Source organism: Budorcas taxicolor, chromosome 15 (assembly GCF_023091745.1).
Source record: "Budorcas taxicolor isolate Tak-1 chromosome 15, Takin1.1, whole genome shotgun sequence".
In the NCBI taxonomy this organism is placed as follows: Eukaryota; Metazoa; Chordata; class Mammalia; order Artiodactyla; family Bovidae; genus Budorcas; species Budorcas taxicolor.
In genome coordinates, this window is record NC_068924.1 from 49,557,347 (window position 1) to 49,583,094 (window position 25,748).

At 37.3% G+C, this 25,748-nt stretch overlaps 1 protein-coding gene across 3 annotated transcripts in view; it reads left to right on the forward strand.

Moving 5' to 3' along the window:
• The window catches only part of NUP98 (nucleoporin 98 and 96 precursor), an 87,659-nt gene that overhangs the window by 44,263 nt on the left and 17,648 nt on the right, over positions 1–25,748 (forward strand). For all 3 annotated transcript variants that reach the window (XM_052653299.1, XM_052653300.1, XM_052653301.1), the window contains exons 15-22: positions 5,303–5,419; positions 6,587–6,885; positions 9,157–9,270; positions 10,482–10,620; positions 16,857–17,034; positions 17,822–17,986; positions 23,942–24,124; positions 24,841–24,997. In XM_052653299.1, coding sequence (XP_052509259.1) covers positions 5,303–5,419; positions 6,587–6,885; positions 9,157–9,270; positions 10,482–10,620; positions 16,857–17,034; positions 17,822–17,986; positions 23,942–24,124; positions 24,841–24,997 — 1,352 coding nt within the window. The remainder of the gene's footprint in view (positions 1–5,302; positions 5,420–6,586; positions 6,886–9,156; positions 9,271–10,481; positions 10,621–16,856; positions 17,035–17,821; positions 17,987–23,941; positions 24,125–24,840; positions 24,998–25,748) is intronic.

Genomic DNA, 25,748 nt, shown 5'->3' on the forward strand with positions numbered 1-25,748 from the left:
AGGATGGACTGGTTGGATCTCCTTGCGGTCCAAGGGACTCTCAAGAGTCTTCTCCAATACCACAGTTCAAAAGCATCAATTCTTTGGCGCTCAGCTTTCTTTGCAGTCCAACTCTCACATCCATACATGACCACTGGAAAAACCATAGCCTTGACTAGATGGACCTTTGTTGGCAAAGTAATGTCTCTGCTTTTTAATATGCTGTCTAGTTTGGTCATAACTTTCCTTCCAAGGAGTAAGTGTCTTTTTAATTTCATGGCTGCAATCACCATCTGCAGTGATTTTGGAGCCCAAAAAATAAAGTCTGCCATTCTTTCCACTGTTTCACCGTCTATTTGCTTTATTTTATTTTTTATTTACTCTAGGAGGTGGGTCATAGAGGATTTTGCTTTGATTTATGTCATCAAGTGTTCCACCTATGTTTTCCTCTAAGAGTTTTATAGTTTCTGGTCTTACTTCAGGTCTTTAATCCATTTTGAGTTTATCTTTGTGTATGGTGTTACGAAGTGTTCTAATTTCATTATTTTACATGTAGCTGTCCAGTTTTCCCAGTACCACTTATTAAAGAGGCTGTCTTTGCCCCATTGTGTATTCTTGCATCCTTTGTCAAAAATAAGGTACCCATAGATGCGTGGGTTTATTTCTGGGCTTTCTATCCTGTTCCATTGGTCTATGTTTCTGTTTTTGTGCCAGTACCATACTGTCTTGATGACTGTAGCTTTGTAGTATAATCTGTAGTCAGGAAGGTTGATTCCTCCGGCTCCATTCTTCTTTCTTAAGACTGCTTTGGCTATTCAGGGTCTTTTGTGTTTCCGTATGAATTGTGAAATTTTTTTGTTCTAGTTCTGTGAAAAATGTAGATGGCAGAGAATTCTGATGGCCAGCACTAGAACTGTACTCAGTTTGCTCTGAGAGATGAATCTGATAGCTCGACAAGTGTGAGAACCTTACTGGTGTCGTGTCTTTTGCCTTTACATCGTAGTCAGAGAAGTTTCTATAGAACAAGCCAATAATATTTTTTATTCTGAATGACAGAGTTAGAAATATTCTTTAATACCTCTGTTCATTCCTTTATTCAGCACACATTTATCACAAACTACTATGTACAAGTGTGATGGGCTCTGGGGATACAGCTATGAACCAGACACATTCCTCTGTCACAGTCTGGGGGAAGAGAGATGCTGACACAGAATAATCACAAGTGAGACAGGTTACAGAAGGAAGTAGAGATTGCCACTGTGAGAGACCAGTAAAGAATAGTGAAGGAAAGCTTGTCTGAGGATGTGTTGTTTAAACTGAAGATGGATTGGGAGAACTGTCAGGCAGGGGGAGTGTTTTGATATGTTTATGGTTTTAAATACATATATATTTTTTTCAAACAGAATTTTATTTTCCAGCTTTCTTGTCAGTGTTTATTTGAAACATGACCTGACCGAATGGTATTCTGTTTTGTATTTACTAAGTTAGCCCCCCATCCTCTTCACATTTGCCTGGCACTGTTTTTATGTTCTGTATTTAAGTTCCTTGCCTTCTAGTCATGTGTTCTTCGTGCAAAGCATTTAATTAAACCATCTTCTCATCTTCTTCACTCTCCCCACCTCCCTCACCCCTGTTTGTTGCGTTTCTGTCCACTGCAGCTGTTATTTTCTGTACTGATGAGGTTGTTTTTTCTTTGGCCAACAGGAACCCTTTCATGTTGGCTCCTAATTCCTTTCTAAAGTTCCTGACAGTGTTCAGTAACTTGCTTGTAGGATTCACTGTGTAAAAATTTGTCCAGGATTTTTTTTTTTTTGCCTTCTGTGTTTCTGATTTAGATTGGCTTGGGTGCTCCTTTCTTAAAATTTTCTTAGCTAGTTTTGGTATAAAAGTTATGCTGATCTCACAAACAATTTGGATCATTTCCTCTTTTCTGGGAGGCTTGGGGTAAGATAAGCTTCTCCTCTCCCCCATTAAATGTTGGATACTGGTGAAGATACTGTTTGCAGTAAGGTGTTTCATTTTAGTTGTTGACTTTAAAGTTATAGAACTTAAGCTTTTTCATTTCTTGTGTCACTTTTGATGTTCTTATAATATTCATTTCAGCTCATTAAAATTCCAAAGTTATTGGCATAAAGTTGTTTAAAAATATCCTTACTGTCTTTTTTATTTTAGTGGAATCTGTAGAAATGTCTCTGTTCATTCCTAACATGGTGGTGGTTTGTGCCTTCTCATTGTAGCAGTGTGGTCAGGGATCTGCCAGTTTCATTTAACATTTCAAAGAACTAACCTTCTGGCATTACTAATGCTCTCTAGTCTGTGTTCCTTTTTCATTAATTTTAATTTATCATATTTTCACTAATGTTTAATTTTATTTTTAATGCCCCCCCTTTTATTGGTATTTGTTTTCTGTCATTTGTTTAAATCAATGCTCACTTTTTATTTTTAACTTAGCTCCTTTCCAAATACATGCCTTAGAGATGTAAGTTTCCTTTTTATTAATAGTTCAGCTTTATTTATACTCTACAAGTTTTGATATGAAGTACTCTTTAACATTCAAATAATAATTATATGATAAATGCTTTCTGATTTTCATAGAGTTTTTTGAGTCTTGGTTATTCAAGAGTATAAATTCTTAATATGGAGATTTTTATGATCTTTTTTGTTATTTTACTTACTAATTTTTATTGTGGTAAGATACACATGAAAATGGTTTAAATAGTAAAATATGTGTTCTGTCAAGTACAATTCAGTGATGTTAAGTATTTTTATAATATTGTATAACAGCCACCACTAGTATTTCCAGAACTTACTGCCATGCAATAATTCTCTGTTTTCTTCTTCGTCCAGTCCCTTTTAACCTCTATATTACTTTCTGTCTGTAAGAATTTGCCTATTTTAGATACTACATGTACAGGGAATCATCCAGAATTTATTCTTTCATGTTTGGATTATTTTACTTGGCATAATGTTTTAAAGGTTCTTTACTTTTTTCACTTTTAAGTTGTAGCATATATCAGAACTTCATTCTTTTTTAAGGCTGAATAATATTCCGCCATATGATTATCCCGCATTTTGTTTATTCGTTCCATCTATTGATGGACATTTGGGTTGTTTCCACCTTTTAGCTGTGTGAATAGTGCTACTATGAATGTTGATGTACAAGTAGAGTCCCTGGTTTCAGTTCTTTCGGGTATATACCTAGGACTGAAATTGTTTGGTCATACATTAATTCTGTACTTAACCCCCCCCCTTTTTTTTTTAATAGAATTTTATTTCTTGGTTGCACTGAGTCTTCATTGCTGGGAGCAGGGTTTCTCTAGTTGGGGAGATTGGGAGCTACCCTCTAGTTGTGGTACTCAGGCTTCTTAATGCAGTGGCTTCTCTTGTTGCAAGCCATAGGCTCTGGTGTTCTCGGGCTTTAGTAGTTGTAGTGCACAGGCTTAATTGCTCTGTGGTATGTAGCATCTTCCCCGACCAGTGATTGAACCTGTGTCCCTTGCATTGCAAAGCAGATTCTTAACCACTGGACCACCAGGGATGTCCCTGTACTTAACCCTTTAAAGAACTGCCTAACTGTTTCCCACAGCAGCTGCACCATTTTACATTACCTCCAGCAATGCACATTGTTTTCATTTTCTCCATTCGCTTGTCAGTACTTGTTTTCTGGTTTGTCTGTCAGCTTATAACAGTCATCCTAGTGGGGGTGAAGTGGTACTTCATCCTTGTAATTTGCATCCCCTTTATGATGTTGCATATCTTATGTGCTTATTGGCCGTTTATCTTTGAAGAAAACTGATAGTAATGAGTTCAAGGATGCTGATATTGGTCTTAACAGTTTTTTTAATGACAGGTGCTTACTGAGATGAGTCAAAGCTGAGCTTCACACCTTGTGTGGCTCTAGATTCTAGTCTCTGCCTTTCTAGTCCCACAAGACTGTCAAGTTCACTATCAGCCTCTTAGCCTTGCCCTTGGGATCAGAAAAGTCTCCAGGAGAAAAGCAACCCCAGGTACAGGACACCTCCCTATGCCACTGTCCCCTCAAATTACTGGTACTGCCATTTTTTACCATCTTGTTGGCTCTTCATGCCTGGAAAGAGTTCTGAGTTTTCTGGTGATCCTCCCTAGGAGAATTAGTCCTCATTACTTAGTCTATCATCAATAGAAGGGCAAGTTTTATTTTTCATAAAAGTAATAATTTTTTGTTGTCAATTGCCTCTTTCATTGGCTTACTTAATATTTATTTAATAGCACCATTACAATGAGGAGTATACCTAGCATACATAAGTAAGGAACAAACACCACAATGTGTGGTGTTTTTTTTTTTTTTTTGGCCATACCACACAGCATTATGGAGCTAGTTCCTCATCCCAAAATTGAATCCATGCACTGGAAGCACAGTGTAATCACTGGACCCCGGGGAATTCCCAATGGTTGGTTTTTTCTTTAAAATGAGGGAATGGAGTGTATTCGTTAATTCAGTGACTTTTTAAGTGGAGGTTGATTAAGATCATTTTATCTGTTTTTTCTACTTAAAGCTGGTATACTATAGAGGTTCTTGCTTTAAGTAAAACCTGTTGTACACAAACTTGAACGTTTTAGATATTCATGGTCATTTACATCATTGGATAACAGAGGTTTTTACCCCTTTCTTGTCTTGTTTTAAAGAAAACATTCTCATTTAAACATGTCTTCCTTCAGTGGCTTCCCTGGTGGTTCAGTGGTAAAGGATCCACCTGCCAACAGGAGACATGGGTTTGCTCCCTGGGTCGGGAAGATCCCCTGGAGAAGGAAATGGCAACCCATTCCAGTATTCTTGCTTGGGAAATCCCATGGACAGAGGATCCTGTTGGGCTACAGTCCATGGGATCACAAAAGAGTCAAACAACAGTCCTCTTTCAAAACAACATGCCAATTTCTATGCAGGAGCAGTCATAAATCCTGACTGCCAAAAAAATTTTTTTAGTGTTTTTAAAGAGAAAAAAGGCATGTAGAAAAATAATTGAAATGCATGACAGTGTGGGGAATAAACTAGTGTCTAGACAAATTCTTACAGAGTTCAGCAAAGGAAGAGTATTTTGAAGTGTATTTCTTACTTGATTTTGATGTGCTTTATTAGCTTATTCTTCTAAATACCAGAGTGTAATATATTTGAGACCTTACGTTCTAGTTATTTATGAGCTGAGTTGGTGAACTGAACTTGTTAGATCAGTTTTAGTTGCACATGAGTTGAATAAGAGTTCTCTTTCCCACTTGAGGTTTTAAGATAGTCTTTAGTGTAATTTTGTGTGCCTGAGTTCTTTTTTTTTTTTATCCCTGTTTATAGGAAGAGCATTAAGAAGTTGGTTTTGAAAAACCTTAACAATAGCAGTCTATTCTCTCCTGTTAATCGTGATTCAGAAGATCTAGCTTCACCATCTGATTATCCAGAAAATGGAGAGAGGTAAACTGAATGCTCTTTTGGGTTATTTCTGGTCGAGAGCCTTGTTCTCATTTAGAAGAGATTCGGAGCTTAGTATTTATTCATTCAAGAAATTTTATGAAGTTGGAAGTACAACAGCATGTGAGCACCTAGAAGTTATGTCTTGTATTTACCTCTTGAGTACCATAGACACTAAAATTATATTTTTTCTGATTCAGTTCTGCAGAACTTTTCTGGTATCCATGTATGTCGTTTTGGACAGGGTTAGTATGCATGTGACATCCCCTTATCCCTCTTAAAATAAGATTTTGTTTGTGATAGTTATTAAAGTGATATACAACAACTGTAACCAACACCCCCGTCAAAGCAGTACAGAAATATATAAAGGAGAAAGTACAAGTATATACAGTAATCCTTAGTAGTTCAGCATATTTTCTAATGGTTTAGAAATTTATTTATTGAGTACATTCTTAAATATTATAGTGATTATGCATGAAATGACATTCTGTAACCATGTACTATCAACATGATATGCTAACCTGCCTCTTTTTAAGTGACTCTATAACCATTATTATGAATGTAAGATAATTCAGTCAGTTCTCTTTTAGAGGATATTTAGATTATTTTGGTGTTCCTGTATTCAAAATAACGCCTCAGTGAAAAATCCTTGTATATATGTCTTTGCACTCCTATTTTTTCCTCTTTGGATAAAATTTTAGTTTGATTTTTCAATAATGAAGCATTTTCTAATACTCTGTTGATTATAATATTAAAAATTTAATTTTTTCAGTTTTATATTATGACATTCACTACTGATTATTTGACCCCCACATAGTAGACTCCCTCCCCTCTTTAAGCTAAAAATTGTGACACTCATATTCATTCACTCATTAAAATAGATCAGTTAAAGTCATGGAATCTACATTCAGTCTTCATGGGTTACAGAGCTAACTAGCACTTACAGCTTTGTGACCTTGACAAGTTATTTTCTGTGTCTGAGTTTTCTGTAAAATACAGAGAATGATAGCAGCCTATTTTATAGGATTACTTTAAGTATTAAGTGAATTTTTAATACATGGAATTACATAGAACAGTGTCAGATACTTAATGAAGGCCTAATAATGACTGACTGTTGCTGTTTTACTACAAGGGGCTAAAACAGTATTTGTTTACTTTCTCCCTTTTCAGATTCAGTTTTCTGAGCAAACCAGTGGATGAGAATCATCAGCAGGATGGAGAAGATGAATCTCTTGTGTCACGTTTTTATACTAACCCTATTGCCAAACCCATTCCTCAAACCCCAGAAAGTGCTGGAAATAAACATAACAGCAGCAACAGTGTAGATGATACCATCATTGCATTAAACATGCGTGCTGCCTTGCGAAATGGACTGGAAGGAAGCAGTGAAGAGACCTCTTTTCATGAGGAGTCACTGCAGGATGACCGAGAAGAAATCGAAAATAATACTTACCATATACATCCGGCAGGTCAGATTCAGATCTCTTACCAGTCATTTGAGACCTCTTATTGATCACATATTTTCATCGTAATAGAAGTTAGCTAGCTGAACTTCTAAATATTTTTTATTGCATTTTTATGAAAGTTAACATTTGAACATTTGTCACTAATGCTATGGTTGATTTGGAATTCACATCGTTTAAATACTCCAAGTTTTGTAGCAAGAGGGACTATCCTTATAACTTTTTCTAACTTCATAGATTCACATAAGTTGCTTATTCATTTTTTAATTAAAATTATAGCAGTAGTTACTTAAGCGATTTTTGAGATTTGAATTGAAATATACAGACCATAATGCCAGACTAGAGTAGGCATTCAAATGTTAATGGTTGTTTGGTTATTATCACTTTAGTTCTGTCTTTTTCTTTTTTGTCCCCGACAATGAACTGACTAGTTTATGCCAACTAATCTGGGATATAGCATAAACTGCAGGATTGAAATATCTTGATGGGATGCTTAAAGTTTGCCTTTTTTCTCTGCTGACTTAACCTTATTTGGGTTTTGACAATATCATTACATTTCCCCTTCCCCTTTTAACTGAGAAACAGTTTACATATAGTGAAGTATATAGGTCTTAAGTGTTCATTTCAGTAAATTTAGACATAAATATATATGTATACTCATATATACATATACAAACACATACACTCAAGAGAGAATATTTCTTTAACCCTGGAAGTTCGTGTTCCCATCTCCAGAAATCAACCATAGTCTGGTTTCTGTTACATAGATTAGTTCTTCCTAGTTTTTTTCTTTTTTTTAATTTATATTTTAGCCACGACATGTGACTTGTAGGATCTTAGTTCCCCAAGCAGGGATCTAAACCTGCCCTCAGCAGTGACAGCACAGAGTCCTAACCACTGGATTGCCAGGGAATTCCCTTTCCTGTTATTTTTTTGTTTTTAATATATTTTTTAAAAAGGTTTTAAAAATTTAATTATTTACTTATTTTTGGCTGCACTGGGTCTTCTTGTTGCACACAGGCTTTCTCTAGTTGCAGCAAGCTGGGGGTACTCTCTAGCTGTGATGGCTGCACAGTCTTCTTATTGTGGTGCTTCTCTGGTTGGCAAGTACAGGCTCTAAGGCATGCTGGCTTCAGTCGTTGTGGCACACAGTAGCTGTGGTGCACAGGCTTAGTTGCCCTGAAGCATGTGGGATCTTCCCAGACCAGGGATCAAACCTGTGTCCCCTGCATTGGCAGGTGCATTTTCTTATGAGATTTTATCCATGATGTATATTTAGCAGCATTTGGTTCTTTTTTATTACCATGTAGCATTGCATTATATAAATATGACAAATTTAGTTTCTCCATTCTCTTAGTGAACTTTTGGGGTTATTTTGCAGTATATATTAATGTGTCTATAAACTTCCTCTGTGTCTAATATCTTATTGTCTTCGTATATATCTTCTGGTCACATGGTACACTAAAGAAACAACTTTATTCTTTAACATTAAGAGTCCTGTGTTATCTGTGTTTGTATTTAGATACCTACGTGAGTTCATTATGATACTGCATCTTAAATATTCAGTCAAGATTTTTTAAAATTGTTTCTAGTTTTTTCACTGACCTTCTTTGTTGCCTCCCAGTTTAGAATTCCAGTCTCAAGAACACTCTAACAACCCTCTAAAACTTAAGCATATTGAGTGAGCATTGCTGGAGACTAATTTAATCTTATATGGGCCTTAAATTCTTATATGGGCCTTTCTCAGAAAGCAAGTTAGCCTGATCTCTGCCTGTTAATGGAACAGGAGTGGTTAGAGCAAGCATACTCATGCTGTATTTTCTTCAGTTTCTTCTGCTGTCTACCTAGTTAGTACTTTTTAATATAACATTAATGTAATGTAGACCTTTAAGTTTCCATTTGTCTGCGTGACTTTCTCATGCAGGGTATTTCATCTTGATTTCCGTGAGTTTTAAGAATGTGTAATATACTGTCACATGTATGTTTTTTAAGTCCTTGATTTTTTTTTAATACTTCGTTACTCTTAGGAATGGTGTTTCTTAAAAAATCAGCTGGGGTCAGGGGTGAGCAGAAAAGAAAACCAGTTTGGAAAAATGCTTTATTCCTATATATTTTCTTTTTATATAGTAATTTATTTACTGATTATATCAGGTGATTTTTAAAATTATCCACTGTAAAAATTTTTTTACAATGAAAAAGTGAAATGAATATTGCTGAAAATTGCTCTAACCAACGTCAGTCACAACCAGTACTATATTTTGGTTTCTTTTGTCGTAGGCATCGTTCTCACTAAGGTGGGCTACTATACTATTCCATCCATGGATGACCTTGCTAAAATTACCAATGAAAAAGGAGAATGCATTGTCTCTGACTTCACTATTGGTCGTAAAGGTGAGTCTGAATTTAAGAGTTAGTAGTGTATAACCCAGAAATCTGCACCTTGTCTTTGTAATTAAGTGAAGGAAGTGCTTGATAGCTAAATTTGTTTTTTACGTACATTTGGACCACCTTGCAGAGAAGGTGATGGCACCTCAGTCCAGTACTCTTGCCTGGAAAATCTCATGGACGGAGGAGTCTGGTAGGCTGCAGTCCATGGGGCCGCAAAGAGTTGGACACAACTGAGCAACTTCACTTTCACTTTTCACTTTCATGCATTGGAAAAGGAAATGGCAACCCACTCCAGTGTTCTTGCCTGGAGAATTTCAGGGACGGGGGAGCCTGGTGGGCTGCTGTCTATGGGGTCGCACAGAGTCGGACACAACTGAAGCGACTTAGCAGGAGCAGCAGCAGCAGGACCACCTTGGCCTGAATGGACACTTTGATTAACAAGTAACAAAAAGACTAAAACTTTTTAATACTCTCTGGCAAGTATTTGGCTCATTGCAATTTTCTACAATTAAAATACTGTAACAGCAAATCCTAAGTGACAAAATTAATGAGATGGGTAATAATTAGGTTATTTCATATTATTAAGTTATTATAGATAAAATTTTCTTGGGGAAGAAAGATCTCATCTTGCTGTATTGTATTAAAAAAGGAGCTCAAGTATTTCAATTCATACTATAGGCTAGGTGCCAAGGGTTGCTTATATAGGAGCCATACAGATACTTAGGGCTTCCCAGGTGGTACTAGTGGTAAAGAACCCATCCCCCAGTGCAGGAGTTCTCAGAGAGGCAGGTTGGATCCCTGGGTTGGAAATATTCCCTGGAGGGAGGACATGGCAACCCACTCCAGTATTCTTACCTGGAGAATCCCATGGACAGAGGAGCCTGGCAGGCTGTAGTCCCTAGGGTCTCACAGAGTCAGACACAGTAAAGCAACTTAACACGCATGCACACACACATACAGATACTTGGGAAGAGATTTTAAACAGCTTCTTTGAGGATAACATAAGTACTATAAAAATGCACATGTTAAGCCAGGTAACAGTGTATTTGATGTCACCTTCTAATATTACAGATGAAATAGCTCATTCAAGGAATTGCTGGGTGATTTAAAATATTGATAAATGTTTAAAGCTGCTTGGTCCTTCACTGGAAGTATAAAGTGGGTATTTGCCCTCTATATAGGACGAGTTTCTAACTCTTTGCTCTGATTTGTAGGTTATGGTTCAATCTATTTTGAAGGAGATGTGAATTTGACAAATCTAAATTTAGATGACATTGTACATATCCGAAGGAAAGAAGTGATTGTCTACTTAGATGATAACCAAAAACCACCTGTGGGTGAAGGACTAAATAGGTATGAATTTATTTACATATTTAACAACTAATCAGCTAAATCACAATGTTTTTCTGTTAACACAGGTATATTCATATTATATGTATTTTCCTGCAACTTGTCTCTTAGACTTACTATGTGATTATTGTATGTGATTATTATTTTTGTGCCTTCACTTAAAAACATAAGTGATATGGGACTTCCCTGGTGGTCCAGAGGTTAAGAATCTACATGCTAATGCAGGGGACACAGGTTTGATCCCTTGTCTGGAAACTACAATCCCTCATGGTGTTTGGCAACTAAGCCCACGTGCCACGACTATTGAGCCTGCGCTCTAGAGTCCATGACCCACAATTACTACTGAAGCCTGTGGATCCAGAGCTCATACTCCACAACAGGAGAAGGGACCACAATGAGAGGCCTGCACACTGCAATTAGAGAGTAGCTCCCGCTCACCGCAGCTAGAGAAAGCCTACGTGCAGCAGCAGAGACCCAGTGAAGCCAAAACAATAAAAAGTATAAGTGATAAAGAAATGCTACATTTTTCCTTTTTTGACTCCTTTCCCTAGTATTATCAGATTCAATTGTTTCCAGAACCTTTTGGAAAATACTTTTTAGTAGTATTTTTCTTCTTTTTTAAATTATTTTATTTTTGGTTGCTCTGGGTCTTTGTTGCTGTGCGCAGACTTTCTTTTCTTGCGGTGGTTGAGGGCTGCTCTTCACTGCGGTGCATCGACTTCTCATTGCGGTGGCTTCTGTGCTGCAGAACACAGGCTCTAGGCACATGGACTTCGGTAGTTGTGGCTGTGAGCTCTAGAGCACACAGGCTTCAGTAATTGTGGCCTGTGCACTCAGTAGTTGTGGTGCGAGGGCTCTAGGTGTTCCATGGCATGTGGAATCTTCTTGGACCAGGGATCGAACTCATGTCCCCTGCATTGGCAGGTGGATTCTTTTCCAGTGTGCCACCAGAGAAGTCCCTTAATAGTATTTTTTTTCCCCCTTGTTTCTGCTGTGAGTGTGCTTAACTCTTTTTCTGTATCTTTAGTGTGAGATACTAGCTTCTAATGCAGGCCAGGTCAGAGAGCCATAGTTAAAATCCTTTATGTTTACAACCCACTGAGATTGAACCAGGAAGAAATAGAAGATCTGAAGAACCCTGGAACTAATAAGGAAATTGAATTAGTAATCAGTATCCCCTGCTCCTCCAGCTCCACCAAAGCCCTGGACCAGATGGCTTCACTGGTGAAGTTTACCAAACATTTAAAGAATTTATACCAGTTCTCCTCAAACTCTTCCCCAAAATAGAGGAGGGAGCATTTCTAACTAATTCTGTGAGGGAAACATTTCCCTGAGTCCAAAGCTAAATAAAGGTGCTGTAAGAAAAGAAGACTACAGACCAATATGTTTAATATATATTAATGTAAATACCTTCAACAAAATAACTATCAAACAGAATTCAGTGGTGCATCAACTGGATTACACACCATGACCAAATAGGATTTATGAAATGCACAGATGGCTTAACATATAAAAATTGATGAAAGTAATGCATCACATTGACAGGACAAAGAAGAAAACCACATGATCATCAGTGTTGATGCAGAAAAAGCACTAGACAACATTTAACACTTTCCATGATAGAAAATAAGAGTTAGAAGGAAACTACTAAGCATAATAAAAGCCGTGTTAGAAAAACCCACCGTGGACATCATCTGTTATCGTTCAGTCGCTAAGTCATGTCCTACTCTTTGCGACCTCATTGTAGCACGTCAGGCTTCCCTGTCCTTCACATTGAGTTGGGTGATGCCATACAACTCTCTGTCGCTTCCTTCTCCTGCCTTCAGTCTTTTCCAGCATCAGGTTATTTTTCCAATGAGTCCACTCTTCACATCAGATGGCCAAAGTATTGGAGCTTCAGTCCTTCCAATGAATATTCAGGGTTGATTTCCTTTAGTATTGACTAGTTTGATTTCCTTGCTGTCCAAGGGTCTCAAGAGACTTCTCCAGCACCACAGTTCTTCAGTTTTCAGCCTTCTTTAGGTCCAACTCTCACAGCCGTACATGATGACTCCTGGAAGAGCCATAGCTTTGACTATATGGACTTTTGTCAGCAAAGTGATGGCTTTGCTTTTTAATACACTGCCTAGGTTTGTCATAGCTTTTCTTCCAAGGAGCAAGTGTCTTAATTTTGTGGCTGCAGTCACCGTCCACAGTGTCTTTGGAGCCAAACAAAATAAAATCTGCCACTGTTTCCACTTTTTCCCTGTCTGTTTCCCATGAAGTGCTGGGACTGGATGCCATGATCTTAGTTTTTTTAATGTTGAGTTTTAAGCCAGCATTTTCACTCTTCTCTTTCACCTTCATCAAGAGGCTATTTAGTTTCTCTTTGTTTTCTGCCATTAGAGTGGTATCATCTGTATATCAGAGGTTGATATTTCTCCCAGCAGTCTTGAGTCCAGCTTGAAATTCGTCTAGCTGAGCATTTCTCATGATGTACTAACTCTACATATAAGTTAAATAAGCAGGGTGACAGTATACAACCTTGACATACTCTTTGCCCAAGTTTGAGCCAATCTGTTAGTCCCTGTCCAGCTCTAACTGTTGCTTCTTGATCTGCATATAGGTTTCTCAGGTGGCAGATACGGTGGTCTGGTATTCCCATCTCTTTAAGAATTTTCCAGTTTGTAGTGATCCACACAGTCAAAGGCTTTAGCGTAGTCAATAATGCTGAGGTAGATGTTTTTCTGGAACTCTTGCTTTTTCAGTGGATGTTGGCAATTTGATCACTGGTTCCTCTGCCTTTTCTAAATCCAGCTTGTACATCTGAAAGTTCTCAGATCATGTGCTGCTGAAGCCTAGCTTGAAGAATTTTGAGCATAACCTTGCTAGCATGTGAAATGAGCACAATTGTATGGCAGTATGAACATTCTTTGGCATTGCCTATCTTTGTGATTGGAATAAAAACTGATCTTCCAATCCTGGGCCACTGCTGAGTTTTCCAAATTTGCTGACATACTGAGTATAGCACTTTAACAGCATCATCTTTTAGAATTTTAAAAGCTCAGCTAGAATTCCATCACCTCCACTAGCTTTGATCGTAGTAATGCTTCCTAAGGCCCACTTGACTTCACACTCCAGGCTATCTGGCTCTAGGTTAATGACTCCACCATCTTACTTATCTGAATCACTAAGATCTTTTTTGTAGAGTTCTTCTTTGTATTCTTGCCACCTCTTCCTAATCTCTTCTGTTCTTTAGGTCCCTGCCTTTAGGCTCATCCTTGCATGAAATATTCCCTTGGTATCTCTAATTTTCTTGGAGAGATCTCTAGTCTTTCCCATTCTATTGTTTTCCTCTATTTCTTTGCATCGTTCATTGAAGAAGTCCTCATCTCATCACTATTCTCTGGAACTCTGCATTCAGTTGGGTATATCTTTCTCTGTCTTCTTTGCCTTTTGTTTCTCTTCTTTCCTCAGTGAACATCATAAAAAGAAGAAAAAGTGTTAGTCACTCAGTTGTGTCCAGCCCATGGGTTGTAGCCCACCAGGCTTCTCTGTCCATGAATTCTCCAGGCAAGAATACTGAAGTAGATTGCCATTTCTTTCTCCAGGGGATCTTCTGTAGTTAAAGACTGAGAGCTTTTCCTGTAAGATCAGGAATAAGACAGTATTGTTTGCTTTTGCCCCCAGCATTCAACATAATACTGTAAGTCTTAACCAAAGCAGTTAAACAAGGTGAAAATTAAAGATACTCAAATTGGAAAGAAAGATGTTATGTTTTCTCTCTTTACAGATGATGTGATCTTATATGTAGAAAGCCTAAAAATTCCACACAAAAATACTTATAGCTAATGAACAAATTTAGCAAAGTAGCAAGATGCAAAATCAACACAATAAAATTAATTGAGTTTCTGTACATTGACAATCTGAAAAGGTAGTTATGAAAGCATTTTTGTTTATAATGGCATCACAAAGAATAAAATACTTTAGGATTAAACTTAACCAAAGAGGCAAAACCTTGTACATTGAAAACTACAAAACATTGTTAAGAGAAATTAAAGAAGGCAAGTAAATGAAAAGATATCCCATGTTCATGGATTGGAGAATCTAAAATTGTTATCCATGCTACCCAAAGCAGCCTACTGACTTAATGCAGTCCCTGTCAAAATCCCAGCTGCATCTTTTGCAGAAATAGGAAAGAAAAATGATCCTAAAATGTAAAGAATCTCAAGGGTACCATGAGCAGTCAAATTAACCTTAAAAAACAACAAAGCTGGAGGAATCAGACTTTCTGACTTGAAAACAAAGGTACAGTAACTGAAACAGTGTGTTACTGGCATAAAGACAGACGTATATATATGGAACAGAACAGAGAGCCCCCACATATTACAGAGCCCACACAGGAGACCTGACATAAATGGTTAAATGTTGACAGAGTTGTCAAGACCATGCAATGGGGAAAGAACAGTTTCTTCAACAAATGATTTTGGGGAAATTGGATATATGTAACACAAGAATGAAGTTGGACCCTTACCTTATGCCATAAATAAAAATTAATTCAAAATTGATCAAAGACCTAAAGCATAAGACTTAAAACCATAAAAAAAACTGGTATAATATGTTTCACACTATATTTAACAAGAATTTCCTGGGTATGATACTAAATGCATAGACAACAAATAGTGAAAATTAACTAGACTACATCAAAATTTTTAGGGCTTCCCTGGTAGCTCAGACAGTAAAGCGTCTGCCTACAGCGCTGGAGACCAGGGTTCGATCCCTGGGTCGGGAGGATCCTCTGGAGAAGGAATTGGCAACCCACTCCAGTACTCTTGCCTGGATAATCCCATGGATGGAGGAGCATGGTAGGCTACAGTCCATGGGGTCACAAAGAGTTGGACACGACTGAGCGACTTCACTTTCACATCAAAATTTAAAACTTATGTACATCAAAGAACCCAATTAACAGAATGAAAAGTCAGCAAACCCTATCTAGTATAAGAGTTAATATCCAGAATATGAAGAACTATTTAAAAAACCATTAAAAAAAAAAGCAATTAAAAATGGTCAGAGGATTTGGATACACAGTATGGTAGACAAATGGCCAACAAGCATATGAAAAGATGCTTAACATTGATAATAACCCATTAGGAGGTTAATTTAAAGAAAAATAACGTTTTTGCAGGAGTATGGAGAAACTGGAACCTTTGTGTATTTTGGTGAGAATATAAAATGTGCTCACAAAGAGTATATGGTTCCTCAAAAATTAGGAGTGACCCAGCATTTCCACTTCTGGGTGTATATTCAAAGCAGTTGTAAACAGAGTCTTGAAAAATGTATATACCCATATTCACAGCAGCACTATTCATAATAGTCAAGAGAAAGAAACCCAAGTGTCCATGAATAAACAAAATATATATGCACACTGTGGAATATTACATAGTCTTAAAAAGGAAGGAGACTTTCACATGCTGCAGAATGGATGAACCTTCAGGACATCATGCTCAGTGATTTAGGCCAGCTGCAGAAAGAAAAATACTGAGTCACATGATTTGAGGCATCTAGAGTGTCAGATTCATAGCAGCAGTAGAATAGTGATAACTTTTATTATACCTTCTTACCTCAATAAAAAATAATGTTAAAACTCATGTTTTTATGTGGTAATTGCGGTACTAGATGCAAGGCATACTGAATGAACAAGGGCAGTCCTTTATCTTAGATGTTTCTATTAGAAGGAACACATTACCATTATTATTAATTCACACTCATTTAATGGTTAATGTTAATACTGTGATGCTCCTGATACCTCATTCTGCAAGCTTTTGTTGTTAGTGGTAGTTGCTGCTATTACTACTATTGTTTTTACAAAGCACAGTAGTAGTATAAGACCTTCACTAAGATTTAGGTCTTTGCATTAGGCTTGGTCAAGGATGCATGGCTTTAAGAGATATTAAAATTAAATTGTAAATAATTGATGTGCCCTGGTAGTTTAAAATTAAATTGTAAATAATTGACGTGCCATGGTAGTTTGAAATAAGTGGAGTTTGACGCTCTTGAACCAGATATTTAGCTAGTTGATATGGTGGTAATTCCTTACTCTTAACGCTAACTACCTTTGGAGCCAAGACTCAGGTTTATGAAACATCTGCAGAATAATTCCAAAGTAACACAGGTGCCTTTTTTGCTGTATATATGGATGTTACTTGGCTTTCTGGTCATAAATATGAAACATTTACATTTTACTTGATTGTACATTACAGAAAGGCTGAGGTTACATTGGATGGAGTTTGGCCAACAGATAAAACATCTCGTTGTTTAATAAAGAGCCCAGATCGACTTGCTGATATCAACTACGAGGGAAGGTTGGAAGCAGTTTCAAGGAAACAAGGAGCTCAGTTCAAAGAGTACCGTCCTGAAACGGGTTCTTGGGTCTTTAAGGTATAGTTGCTTAACCTTGTTCTCATAAACTGTAGTTAGAAATTATAAACGGTTTATAGTATATAAGTTACATAGTTCTGATAAACTGACAAAAAAGTTAGGGTTAGGGTTAGAAGAGATCTTTTCTTAAATTGCTTTTACAGATTAGGAAAAAGATGTAAAGATTGATGTAAAGATACACCGTAATTTACTTCAAATTACACATCACATTAAACCCCAGAGCAATACAGAGCTGTTATAAACTTCATGAGCACATGATTCAAGTTCTACATCCTATCTTATGACCACTTAAATACACTTTGGTGTGGTTTTTCTAATTTGGGAATATCAGGCAAAATTTTTGTCTCTTGATAAATCAGTTCTTCCCAAATAATTGTTCTTCTTTTAAAGATTTCTAGGGTGTAGAGGTTGACTTGCTCCGTTCCTTGCTAGTTTAGTCCAGTGGATTCTTTCTCTTCTAGACCAATTGGATTATTTAGCTTGTTGAAGGCCTTTGTGTAGGTCGAGAACAACTGGGGAGTATATATATATAAAAATAGTAATGGCTCTTCTGGATATTTTTTTCTGCATTAATGTAAAGTTGATAATTATATTAGCAATTAGTACACCTACCAAACACCATCTAAATCTTAGAGAAACAATAAAATGTGGTTAGGTGACATTTCACTGTGCTTTAAATACTTTGATCTCCTCTCCACTATTATTTTTTTAAAGCTAATTCTGCAAGATTGCAGCCTTTCTGAATATAACAGTTTTGAAATTGCTTTTGTTGGATTCTTCTCCTTAGGTCTCTCATTTTTCTAAGTATGGTCTTCAGGATTCTGATGAAGAGGAGGAGGAACGGCCATCCAAAACTAGTACAAAGAAGTTGAAGACTGCCCCTTTACCTCCTGCAGGCCAGGCCACCCCATTCCAGATGGCTCTTAATGGCAAACCAGCACCTCCACCCCAGGTAGAGACGGGACAATGAATTTGAATGGAGTCCATGATACAGAAGTTGAAAGCAAGTCATTCAGCTAGTACAAAGCTGTTCTATGACCCCTCGAACTTTGAAGAGTACAAATGTATTGGCAGTCACGTTAAGAGAAGTACAAGGGAGAGGGCATGAGGTGGTACTGGCATCTGGTGTTTACTTGAGAGATTTAAAGAATTCTCTTTCTGTTTGGATCGTTCCTTCTACAGATTGTCATTCTTAAACACCCCCCCTCTCTTTTCATTTGGACTTGCTGAATTCTGTGCTCAGTGATCAACTTAAGATAGTATTTTGCTTGTGTGGGTTAATGCAAAGTAAATCCTACTTTGTTGACTACCTAATGTGCAGTTTAATCTTGTTACCTCCATGGTTTTTTAAAAGTTCAGTTAGCTTTCTGCAAGGATTTTTAACTCCATTTTTCTCAAGTTGTTTGCTTATACTTCAGGTAATCTCTTAATATTTGTATTTTAACAGATAATCTTTATGAAAATAAATAAGCTTTACAATATAAGTGTTTACTTGGCTTGGGGAGAGTAGGGGCTGCATTATTTATTGCAATTACTTGTATCGGTATTATTAAGCCAATATAAACCTTTTGCCCTTGTAAGGAAAGCTTTGTAATTTAAATATCAGGTAGTTTCTTTGCTGACTCATAAAAGAATTTTACTTTCATTTGGATGTTGTTTATATTCAATCAAGTTATAACTTTTTTTTTTCTCTGCTGCCATATTCCTTCAAAGAAGAGAATTTGATAGAAATTTTCTTTGTAAAGCATCCTCTACCTCTCAGCTGCTAAAAGCAGGATCTTTGGAATTTTCCATGCTACAATTCTTACAGCTGCTGAAATGTGCAATTTTTATGATTGATTAAATAATTTCTTGGGAGGCAACTTTCTTGAGATTTTTGTGTATATGTGTTCATGTTTGCGTGCTTGGGGGAGGGAGAGAATATGATATCAGTAGGAAATGGGAAATATGATGACTTTTATGTTTATAATTATAGCATTTAGAATATCCCTCTATTTAGAATACATCTCTTCCGAACTAAAAAAATGCTGTAAATGAACTCAATTTTCCAGTTACCCACATTCATTTTGTCTGAATCATATGCTTTGTATAATCTCCCTTTCCAGTGTGGTTTTTAATCTTACAGTGTATGTATTTCTTAGGATAAGAATCAGATAACCTTTTTTTCTCCCAATAAAAGTAATATGTAGGGTCCTAAAGATACAGTTGAAAAAGAAAAGCTTCATCTTGTGGACAGATCAAATTTATACGATGTTGGCCATCAGTGATTTTTCCAGAATACAAATAGTAAATAACTATAAAATCTTGTGATGGCATTGTGGTAGGTAAGAGTCTTAAAAACTGAGCGCCAGAAAATCTCAGGAGAACAAGTTTCTAGGACTAAGGGGAGGTGGTAAGGATCAAAATGGGCATAGAGAGTATCGTGAATAGGTGTCTTTTTCAGATAATCCCATTTGATTGAGGAAGTGGATGGTCCTCCTTTTGGATGGAGAAGGGAGAAATGGGTAGACTTGTTTAGATATTTGGGCTAATGTGTTAGAGGAGAAACAGGGAGCTCTGGAGAGCTTTTTTGTCCTAATGCCTAGTGACCTGCATGATAGGAGAAATGCCAGTGGCTGTGCAGTTTTTAAGTTATTAGCAACAGAAGCTACATTTTACTTGGCATGAGGAAAATAACCTGAGTCATCTGAATAAACTGGAAACAGCAGTCTTCTCATCTCAGCAACAAGATGCCTGTCTTCACACTCACCGGGCTCCTTGAAGAGATTGATACTGTGTTCTTTAGGTCTGTTCTCGCTGTTTTTCTCTGACTTGGGGCAAGGGTTGGGCGGTTCCCTAAGGCATTAGGAAGATACATAGTTTTGTTTAATGATTACATGTATCCTACTATCTATTATATAATCTCCTCAATCCCCTCTTTGCAGTTCATTCTTAAATCTTGCTTTGTTCCTTAAAAAGCAGGTGAATCTAAGCAGCCAGAAAACAGACACTAAACATTAGACCACAGAGAGCTCCCCTTCTATTAAGTTAGAGAAAAGGCAGAAAAACCTTAACCACAGATGAATTAGGGCAGTTGTAGAAACATTTGTTGGGTTCAGTTCAGTTCAGTTGCTCAGTCATGTCTGACTCTTTGCGACCCCATGAATCGCAGCACGCCAGGCCTCCCTGTCCATCACCATCTCCCGGAGTTCACTCAGATTCACGTCCATCGAGTCCGTGATGCCATCCAGCCATCTCATCCTCGGTTGTCCCATTCTCTTCCTGCCCCCAATCCCTCCCAGCATCAGAGTCTTTTCCAGTGAGTCAACTCTTCGCATGAGGTGGCCAAAGTACTGGAGTTTCAGCTTCAGCATCATTCCTTCCAAAGAAATCCCAGGGCTGATCTCCTTCAGAATGGACTGGTTGGATCTCCTTGCAGTCCAAGGGACTCTCAAGAGTCTTCACCAACACTACAGTTCAAAAGCATCAATTCTTTGGCGCTCAGCCTTCTTCACAGTCCAACTCTCACATCCATACATGACCACAGGAAAAACCATAGCCTTGACTAGACGGACCTTAGTCGGCAAAGTAATGTCTCTGCTTTTCAATATACTATCCAGGTTGGTCATAACTTTTCTTCCAAGGAGTAAGCGTCTTTTAATTTCATGGCTGCAGTCACCATCTGCAGTGATTTTGGAGCCCAAAAAAATAAAGTCTGACACTGTTTCTACTGTTTCCCCATCTATTTCCCATGAAGTGATGGGACCAGATGCCATGATCTTCGTTTTCTGAATGTTGAGCTTTAAGCCAACTATTCACTCTCCTCTTTCACTTTCATCAAGAGGCTTTTTAGTTCCTCTTCACTTTCTGCCATAAGGGTGGTGTTGGAGCATTTGTTGTAAATGCTGATCTGAAATGCGGAGTTCAGCTGATTGCATGTCCCGTGGAGAACTTTGATTCCATGTGTCTGGCATTGGAGCTCAGGCATATTTATATTTTAAGTGCTTTCCTCCAGGTAATTGAGATATGTACAGCCTGGTTTCAAAACTGTCAAAAGACTCCAGATCTTTAGCAGTGAGGTAGAGAGACATGTAGCTTTTTCCTCAGCCTTTTACTGCAGTATAACTTGTGTTCAGTCCCGTCAAGGCACAGTAGTGGACTTGCTCAGGAAGTTAGCATTGTTCGCTCGATAAGCACATTCAAATAACTGTAAAAACTGTTTAAAGGGAAAAAATGGATTAGAATTTAGAAGAAAATTCTGTTTTATCTTGTATTTATTTTAAAAAAAATGAAGCGGCAGCTATCTAGCCTGTTGAAAAGTGGAAGTTTCTAAAAACTTGAAAGGTTTCAGTCATGAAACCTCACCTTCCATATATCTAAAGAAAGTCACTTTACAGATACTGTCTGTTTACTTAGTGTTTGTCATGGGCTTCTCAGCTCCTCACCCCCACACTCTTCTTTCCTTCCTCAGTTTCTCCTGTGTCACCAGTTTTTTATTAGTCTGCTTTTCTTTCTAGGGCTGGCTCTGAAGAACCACCTGATCTCCAAAGATTTCTCAGAAAATAACGTCTTTTGGGGTCGTTTATTGCAATTACTTAGATATACTTAAAATTCACACATGAGGGTTCTAGGAGTTTACCAGGTCCTCATAGTTTAATAGTAATTCACTTCCCCCATCCACTTATTAGATGATACTAATTTTGAAGTCAGTACATGAGGAGGAAGCAAATAAAACCTTGATTGCATAGCATTCTTAAAGATAGTCTTGAGTCCCTCAGTTTCCAGACTTTGATAAAATCCTACCAGTTTGCTTCTAAAAGTGTTCTAAATGAGCACCTCTTTTTGTTAGTCCTTTGTTGAATAGTATAGTAAATTGAAACTCTCCTCCTCCTCCTCCCTTTCCTCTCATCTATACTTGCTCCTTATCCTTTCATAGTTACTAGCCTTTTCTCCTGTGTGGCAGGCACTGCATTAAATAACTAAATGTTGTGAATTTAACAATGTGGTTAGTGTTAGATATAGAAAATAGTAGACTATGTCTGCGGAGAAGGCAATGGCACCCCACTCCAGTACTCTTGCCTGGAACATCCCATGACGGAGGAGCCTAGAAGGCTGCAGTCCATGGAGTCGCTGAGGGTCAGACACGACTGAGTGACTTCACTTTCACTTTTATGCATTGGAGAAGGAAATGGCAACCCAGTCAGTGTTCTTGCCTGGAGAATCCCAGGGACGGGGGAGCCTGGTGGGCTGCCGTCTGTGGGGTCGCACAGAGTCACACACAAGTGAAGCGACTTAGCAGCAGCAGGCTATATCTGCTTTCAAGCGTTTACAGTCTGGTGGGACAAAAATAATATATACATGAAATTATAATATACATTGTATAAAATAAGTATAGACAAGGTATTATGGGAGCCCAACAGAAAAGAGTATCCTGATATTTTGACAGAGGATGGGGAGTGTTATAACTTTCCTTAAAAGTGAATTGGTTAAAAATGAACATACCGGGGGGGCATTGGAATGTTCTTCTAATTCCTCTAATTATAATGGTAGGATCACCACCAGGGCTTTAAAATTTTTTTTTTTTTAGAATTTTAAAGCATCAAAGTAGCTTGCCTGTAGCCTCCCCAATAGGTTTAAATATATATATATAAAAAACTTTTGTCTTTTAACCATTTAGCCTTCAGTTTTGTTAGAGCAGTCTTTAGGGAATGTTCACAGCATAAGTAACAATTCACTACATATCCAACACCTCAACATTTCTACAGTTATAGATGGCAGTAGTCATTCTCTTAGTAAGGATATTTGTTAAAGGAATTCAGGGGAGTAAGAGATAATATACTATTGAAAATAAAGTTTAAAAAGCTACACTAATGGTCATTTCTTGGTTCAAAGAAATCATGAAACTTTTTTTAACCACCTATTGTATAATTGGATCCATTTGAAGTCTACTGTGAAACAGGCCATTCATGAAAGATAAACCAGAAATTGTGGAAGGTTAGTAATCTACAGATGATATATTATGAAAGAAAAATAGGTAGAACAACTTTTAGCTTTGAGAATGTTTCATAAATTAGCATAGCCATTTGTTAACATTTTACCAGATCATGTGTGAGTTTAGGACATATTTAATGTGAATTTGCACTGAGCCAATTTTACAGTATGTTTCAGCTCTCTGAATGTTTACCTTTTCAAACTGTTAATAGACTGTTAATCATGACTGTATCTTTAAAACTCACTAATAATTGTAAATCTAACTCTTGATACATTTAAACATATTTAAACCTGAAAGAATTATTCCCAGATTAAAATTGTTCCTAGTAGTACTTTGTTTTTTTTTCTTCTGGGAAACACGTTCTTCATCTGATACAATATCCATGTGATACTGCACAGGTGGAGCTAACCTTAGGATTCAGTCTCCCAAAAAATAAATTCCAGGCCCCAAATTGTGTTTGTGATAACTAGAAATTTATTTCTAAATGCTTTTAAGAAAATGCAAAGGTACTATAAACTTTGGTATTTGTGTCTTTTATTCTCTCTCCCCCATGGCTTCTGGCTGCAAGGCACTGTGAGGTCATGGTAACTCTGTATAAATCAGAAAATTATAGTTGCTAACTAAATCAAGTAAGGCATAATCATAGTCTGAAGTTGACTATTTTTTCAGTATGGGTGCTGGCTTAGGTCCAGGCTCCAGACCATAATATTATGAAAGGGTAATTCCATGAATCTTCATTTGGATCCCAAGTAATAATAGAGGAATTTGGGGGAAATTGTTCTTCAATACTCTAGCAAATATATTACTTCACATGATGATAGAATGGGCAGAATCTAATGTTATATCATATTTTGAATAAAGTAAATATGGTCTAGAAGCTCTATGTCTATCTGGTGTCATTTAATGCTGCTTCCCTGATCTTTCTGCTGTCTACAGAGCCAGAGCCCAGAGGTGGAGCAGTTAGGGAGGGTTGTGGAACTGGACAGTGACATGGTAGATATCACCCAGGAGCCAGTTTTGGATTCCATGTTAGAAGAGAGCGTGCCTGAGGATCAGGAACCCGTGTCCGCCTCAACACACATTGCATCTTCACTGGGAATTAATCCACATGTGTTACAGGTGAAGTCCTAACCCACCCTTATTATAAGAATCCAAACTAGTATTCATCTTCCTTTCTTAATACCAGGCCTTTTCTTTCATTAGTCCTTTAAGGGCATTGAACAGTCACTGGAATGAGAAAAAAACAGGAATATGGCCCATGTCAGGCATCATTTTGCCATTGGTAGAAGGAAGGCTATATTGAGATTCAGAAGACCTAGAGTCTAGGCCCAGTTTTGTCACTATTACAGTGTGACTTTGGGCAAGTCGTTTAACATCTGTGAGCACTGATTTTTCTCTATAAAATATTAACTTCATTTACAGAGAGGTTTTGAGGCTCTGGAAAGTGCTCCACAGAAGTGGTTTTTTTTTTTTTTTTTTAATTATAGTTATAGGTTTCTTTAAACTGTCTCAATTTCTCCTTGCCTATGCCTTTTGTCATTATATGAATTTAGCCTTTGGCTTATATTTGACTTTAAAATTCATTCATTCAGCAAATATGTAAGCTGCTGCTGTGTGCCAGCCTCTGGTGAGACTATATACAAAGCAGAGAAGTTTTATGTAACTTCTGTCCTTCAGGCACATACACTATAACAGAGTTAGACACACAGATGTTGTACTAGCTCTGGACATGACCTGAGGCAGAGCTTTTTAATTGGTTGTTGTAAGCTATGTTTTTCTTTTATGGCCTTTGGATTTGGGGGAGCACATTCATTCTATAGATATTGCTTTTTTAGATCATGAAAGCATCATTGCTTGCTGATGAAGAAGATGTAGATACAGTCTTGGATCAGCGCATCACTCACCTTCCTTCTAAAGCAGATACTTCTCAAGAAATATGTTCTCCCAGGCTCCCCATCTCAGCAACTCACTCATCAAAACCTCGTTCATTAGGTACTGTAAAAGATGCTCTTTTACAAGAAAGCTGTAAAGTCTGGCTTTTCACATTTCTTCTAAGCTGAGTTAACTTCTGTAGCAGACAACTCCAAACTATGATCACTGGTGCAGACGCAAAGTTGTATGGGAAAAAAAAGCATTTGTGTTTTGTTTAGGGGTTTGTTTTTATTTGCTTATGAGTGTGGCTTAGATAGTAAGCTCAGTTCTCCTAATTTTTATCAGACCTTAGAAGAATCAACAAGTTGTTCTGTATTGTACTCTTTGTGCAATTCTAACACTATCCTTATTGTTTTCTAGGGGCAAATGTTGCTTCCTATCATGTATAAAACTTTTCAGATTTCTGCTTTCCCCTGAAATTTGCCAAATTTCCAGGAAAGCAATTTCCTGTTTTATTTTAAAGCTTTTCTTATCTCTTCTAGTGGACTTATAATTATGTGGGATTGGAGCTAGAGTATTGATATCAATAAAGGAGTTAAGTAGGTATAATTTCAAAACATTTTGAAAGCCAGAAGACCTGCCAGGAAGGGATTTGTTCATGTTGCCTTAAAAACTGTTTATTTTTCAATTCTTTTGAGTACCGTTATTAACTTTCCTTTAAAAAATGCTTTAATGAAGCATCAGTTAAACATTTATAAGCTTTTCTATAATGAACACTACATGAAAATCTCATACTTCAATCAGCAGCTCCTTGCTTTAGACAGGAAGTAGATAAAATTGAAAAACAGGCAAAAGTAACAAAAACTATCCT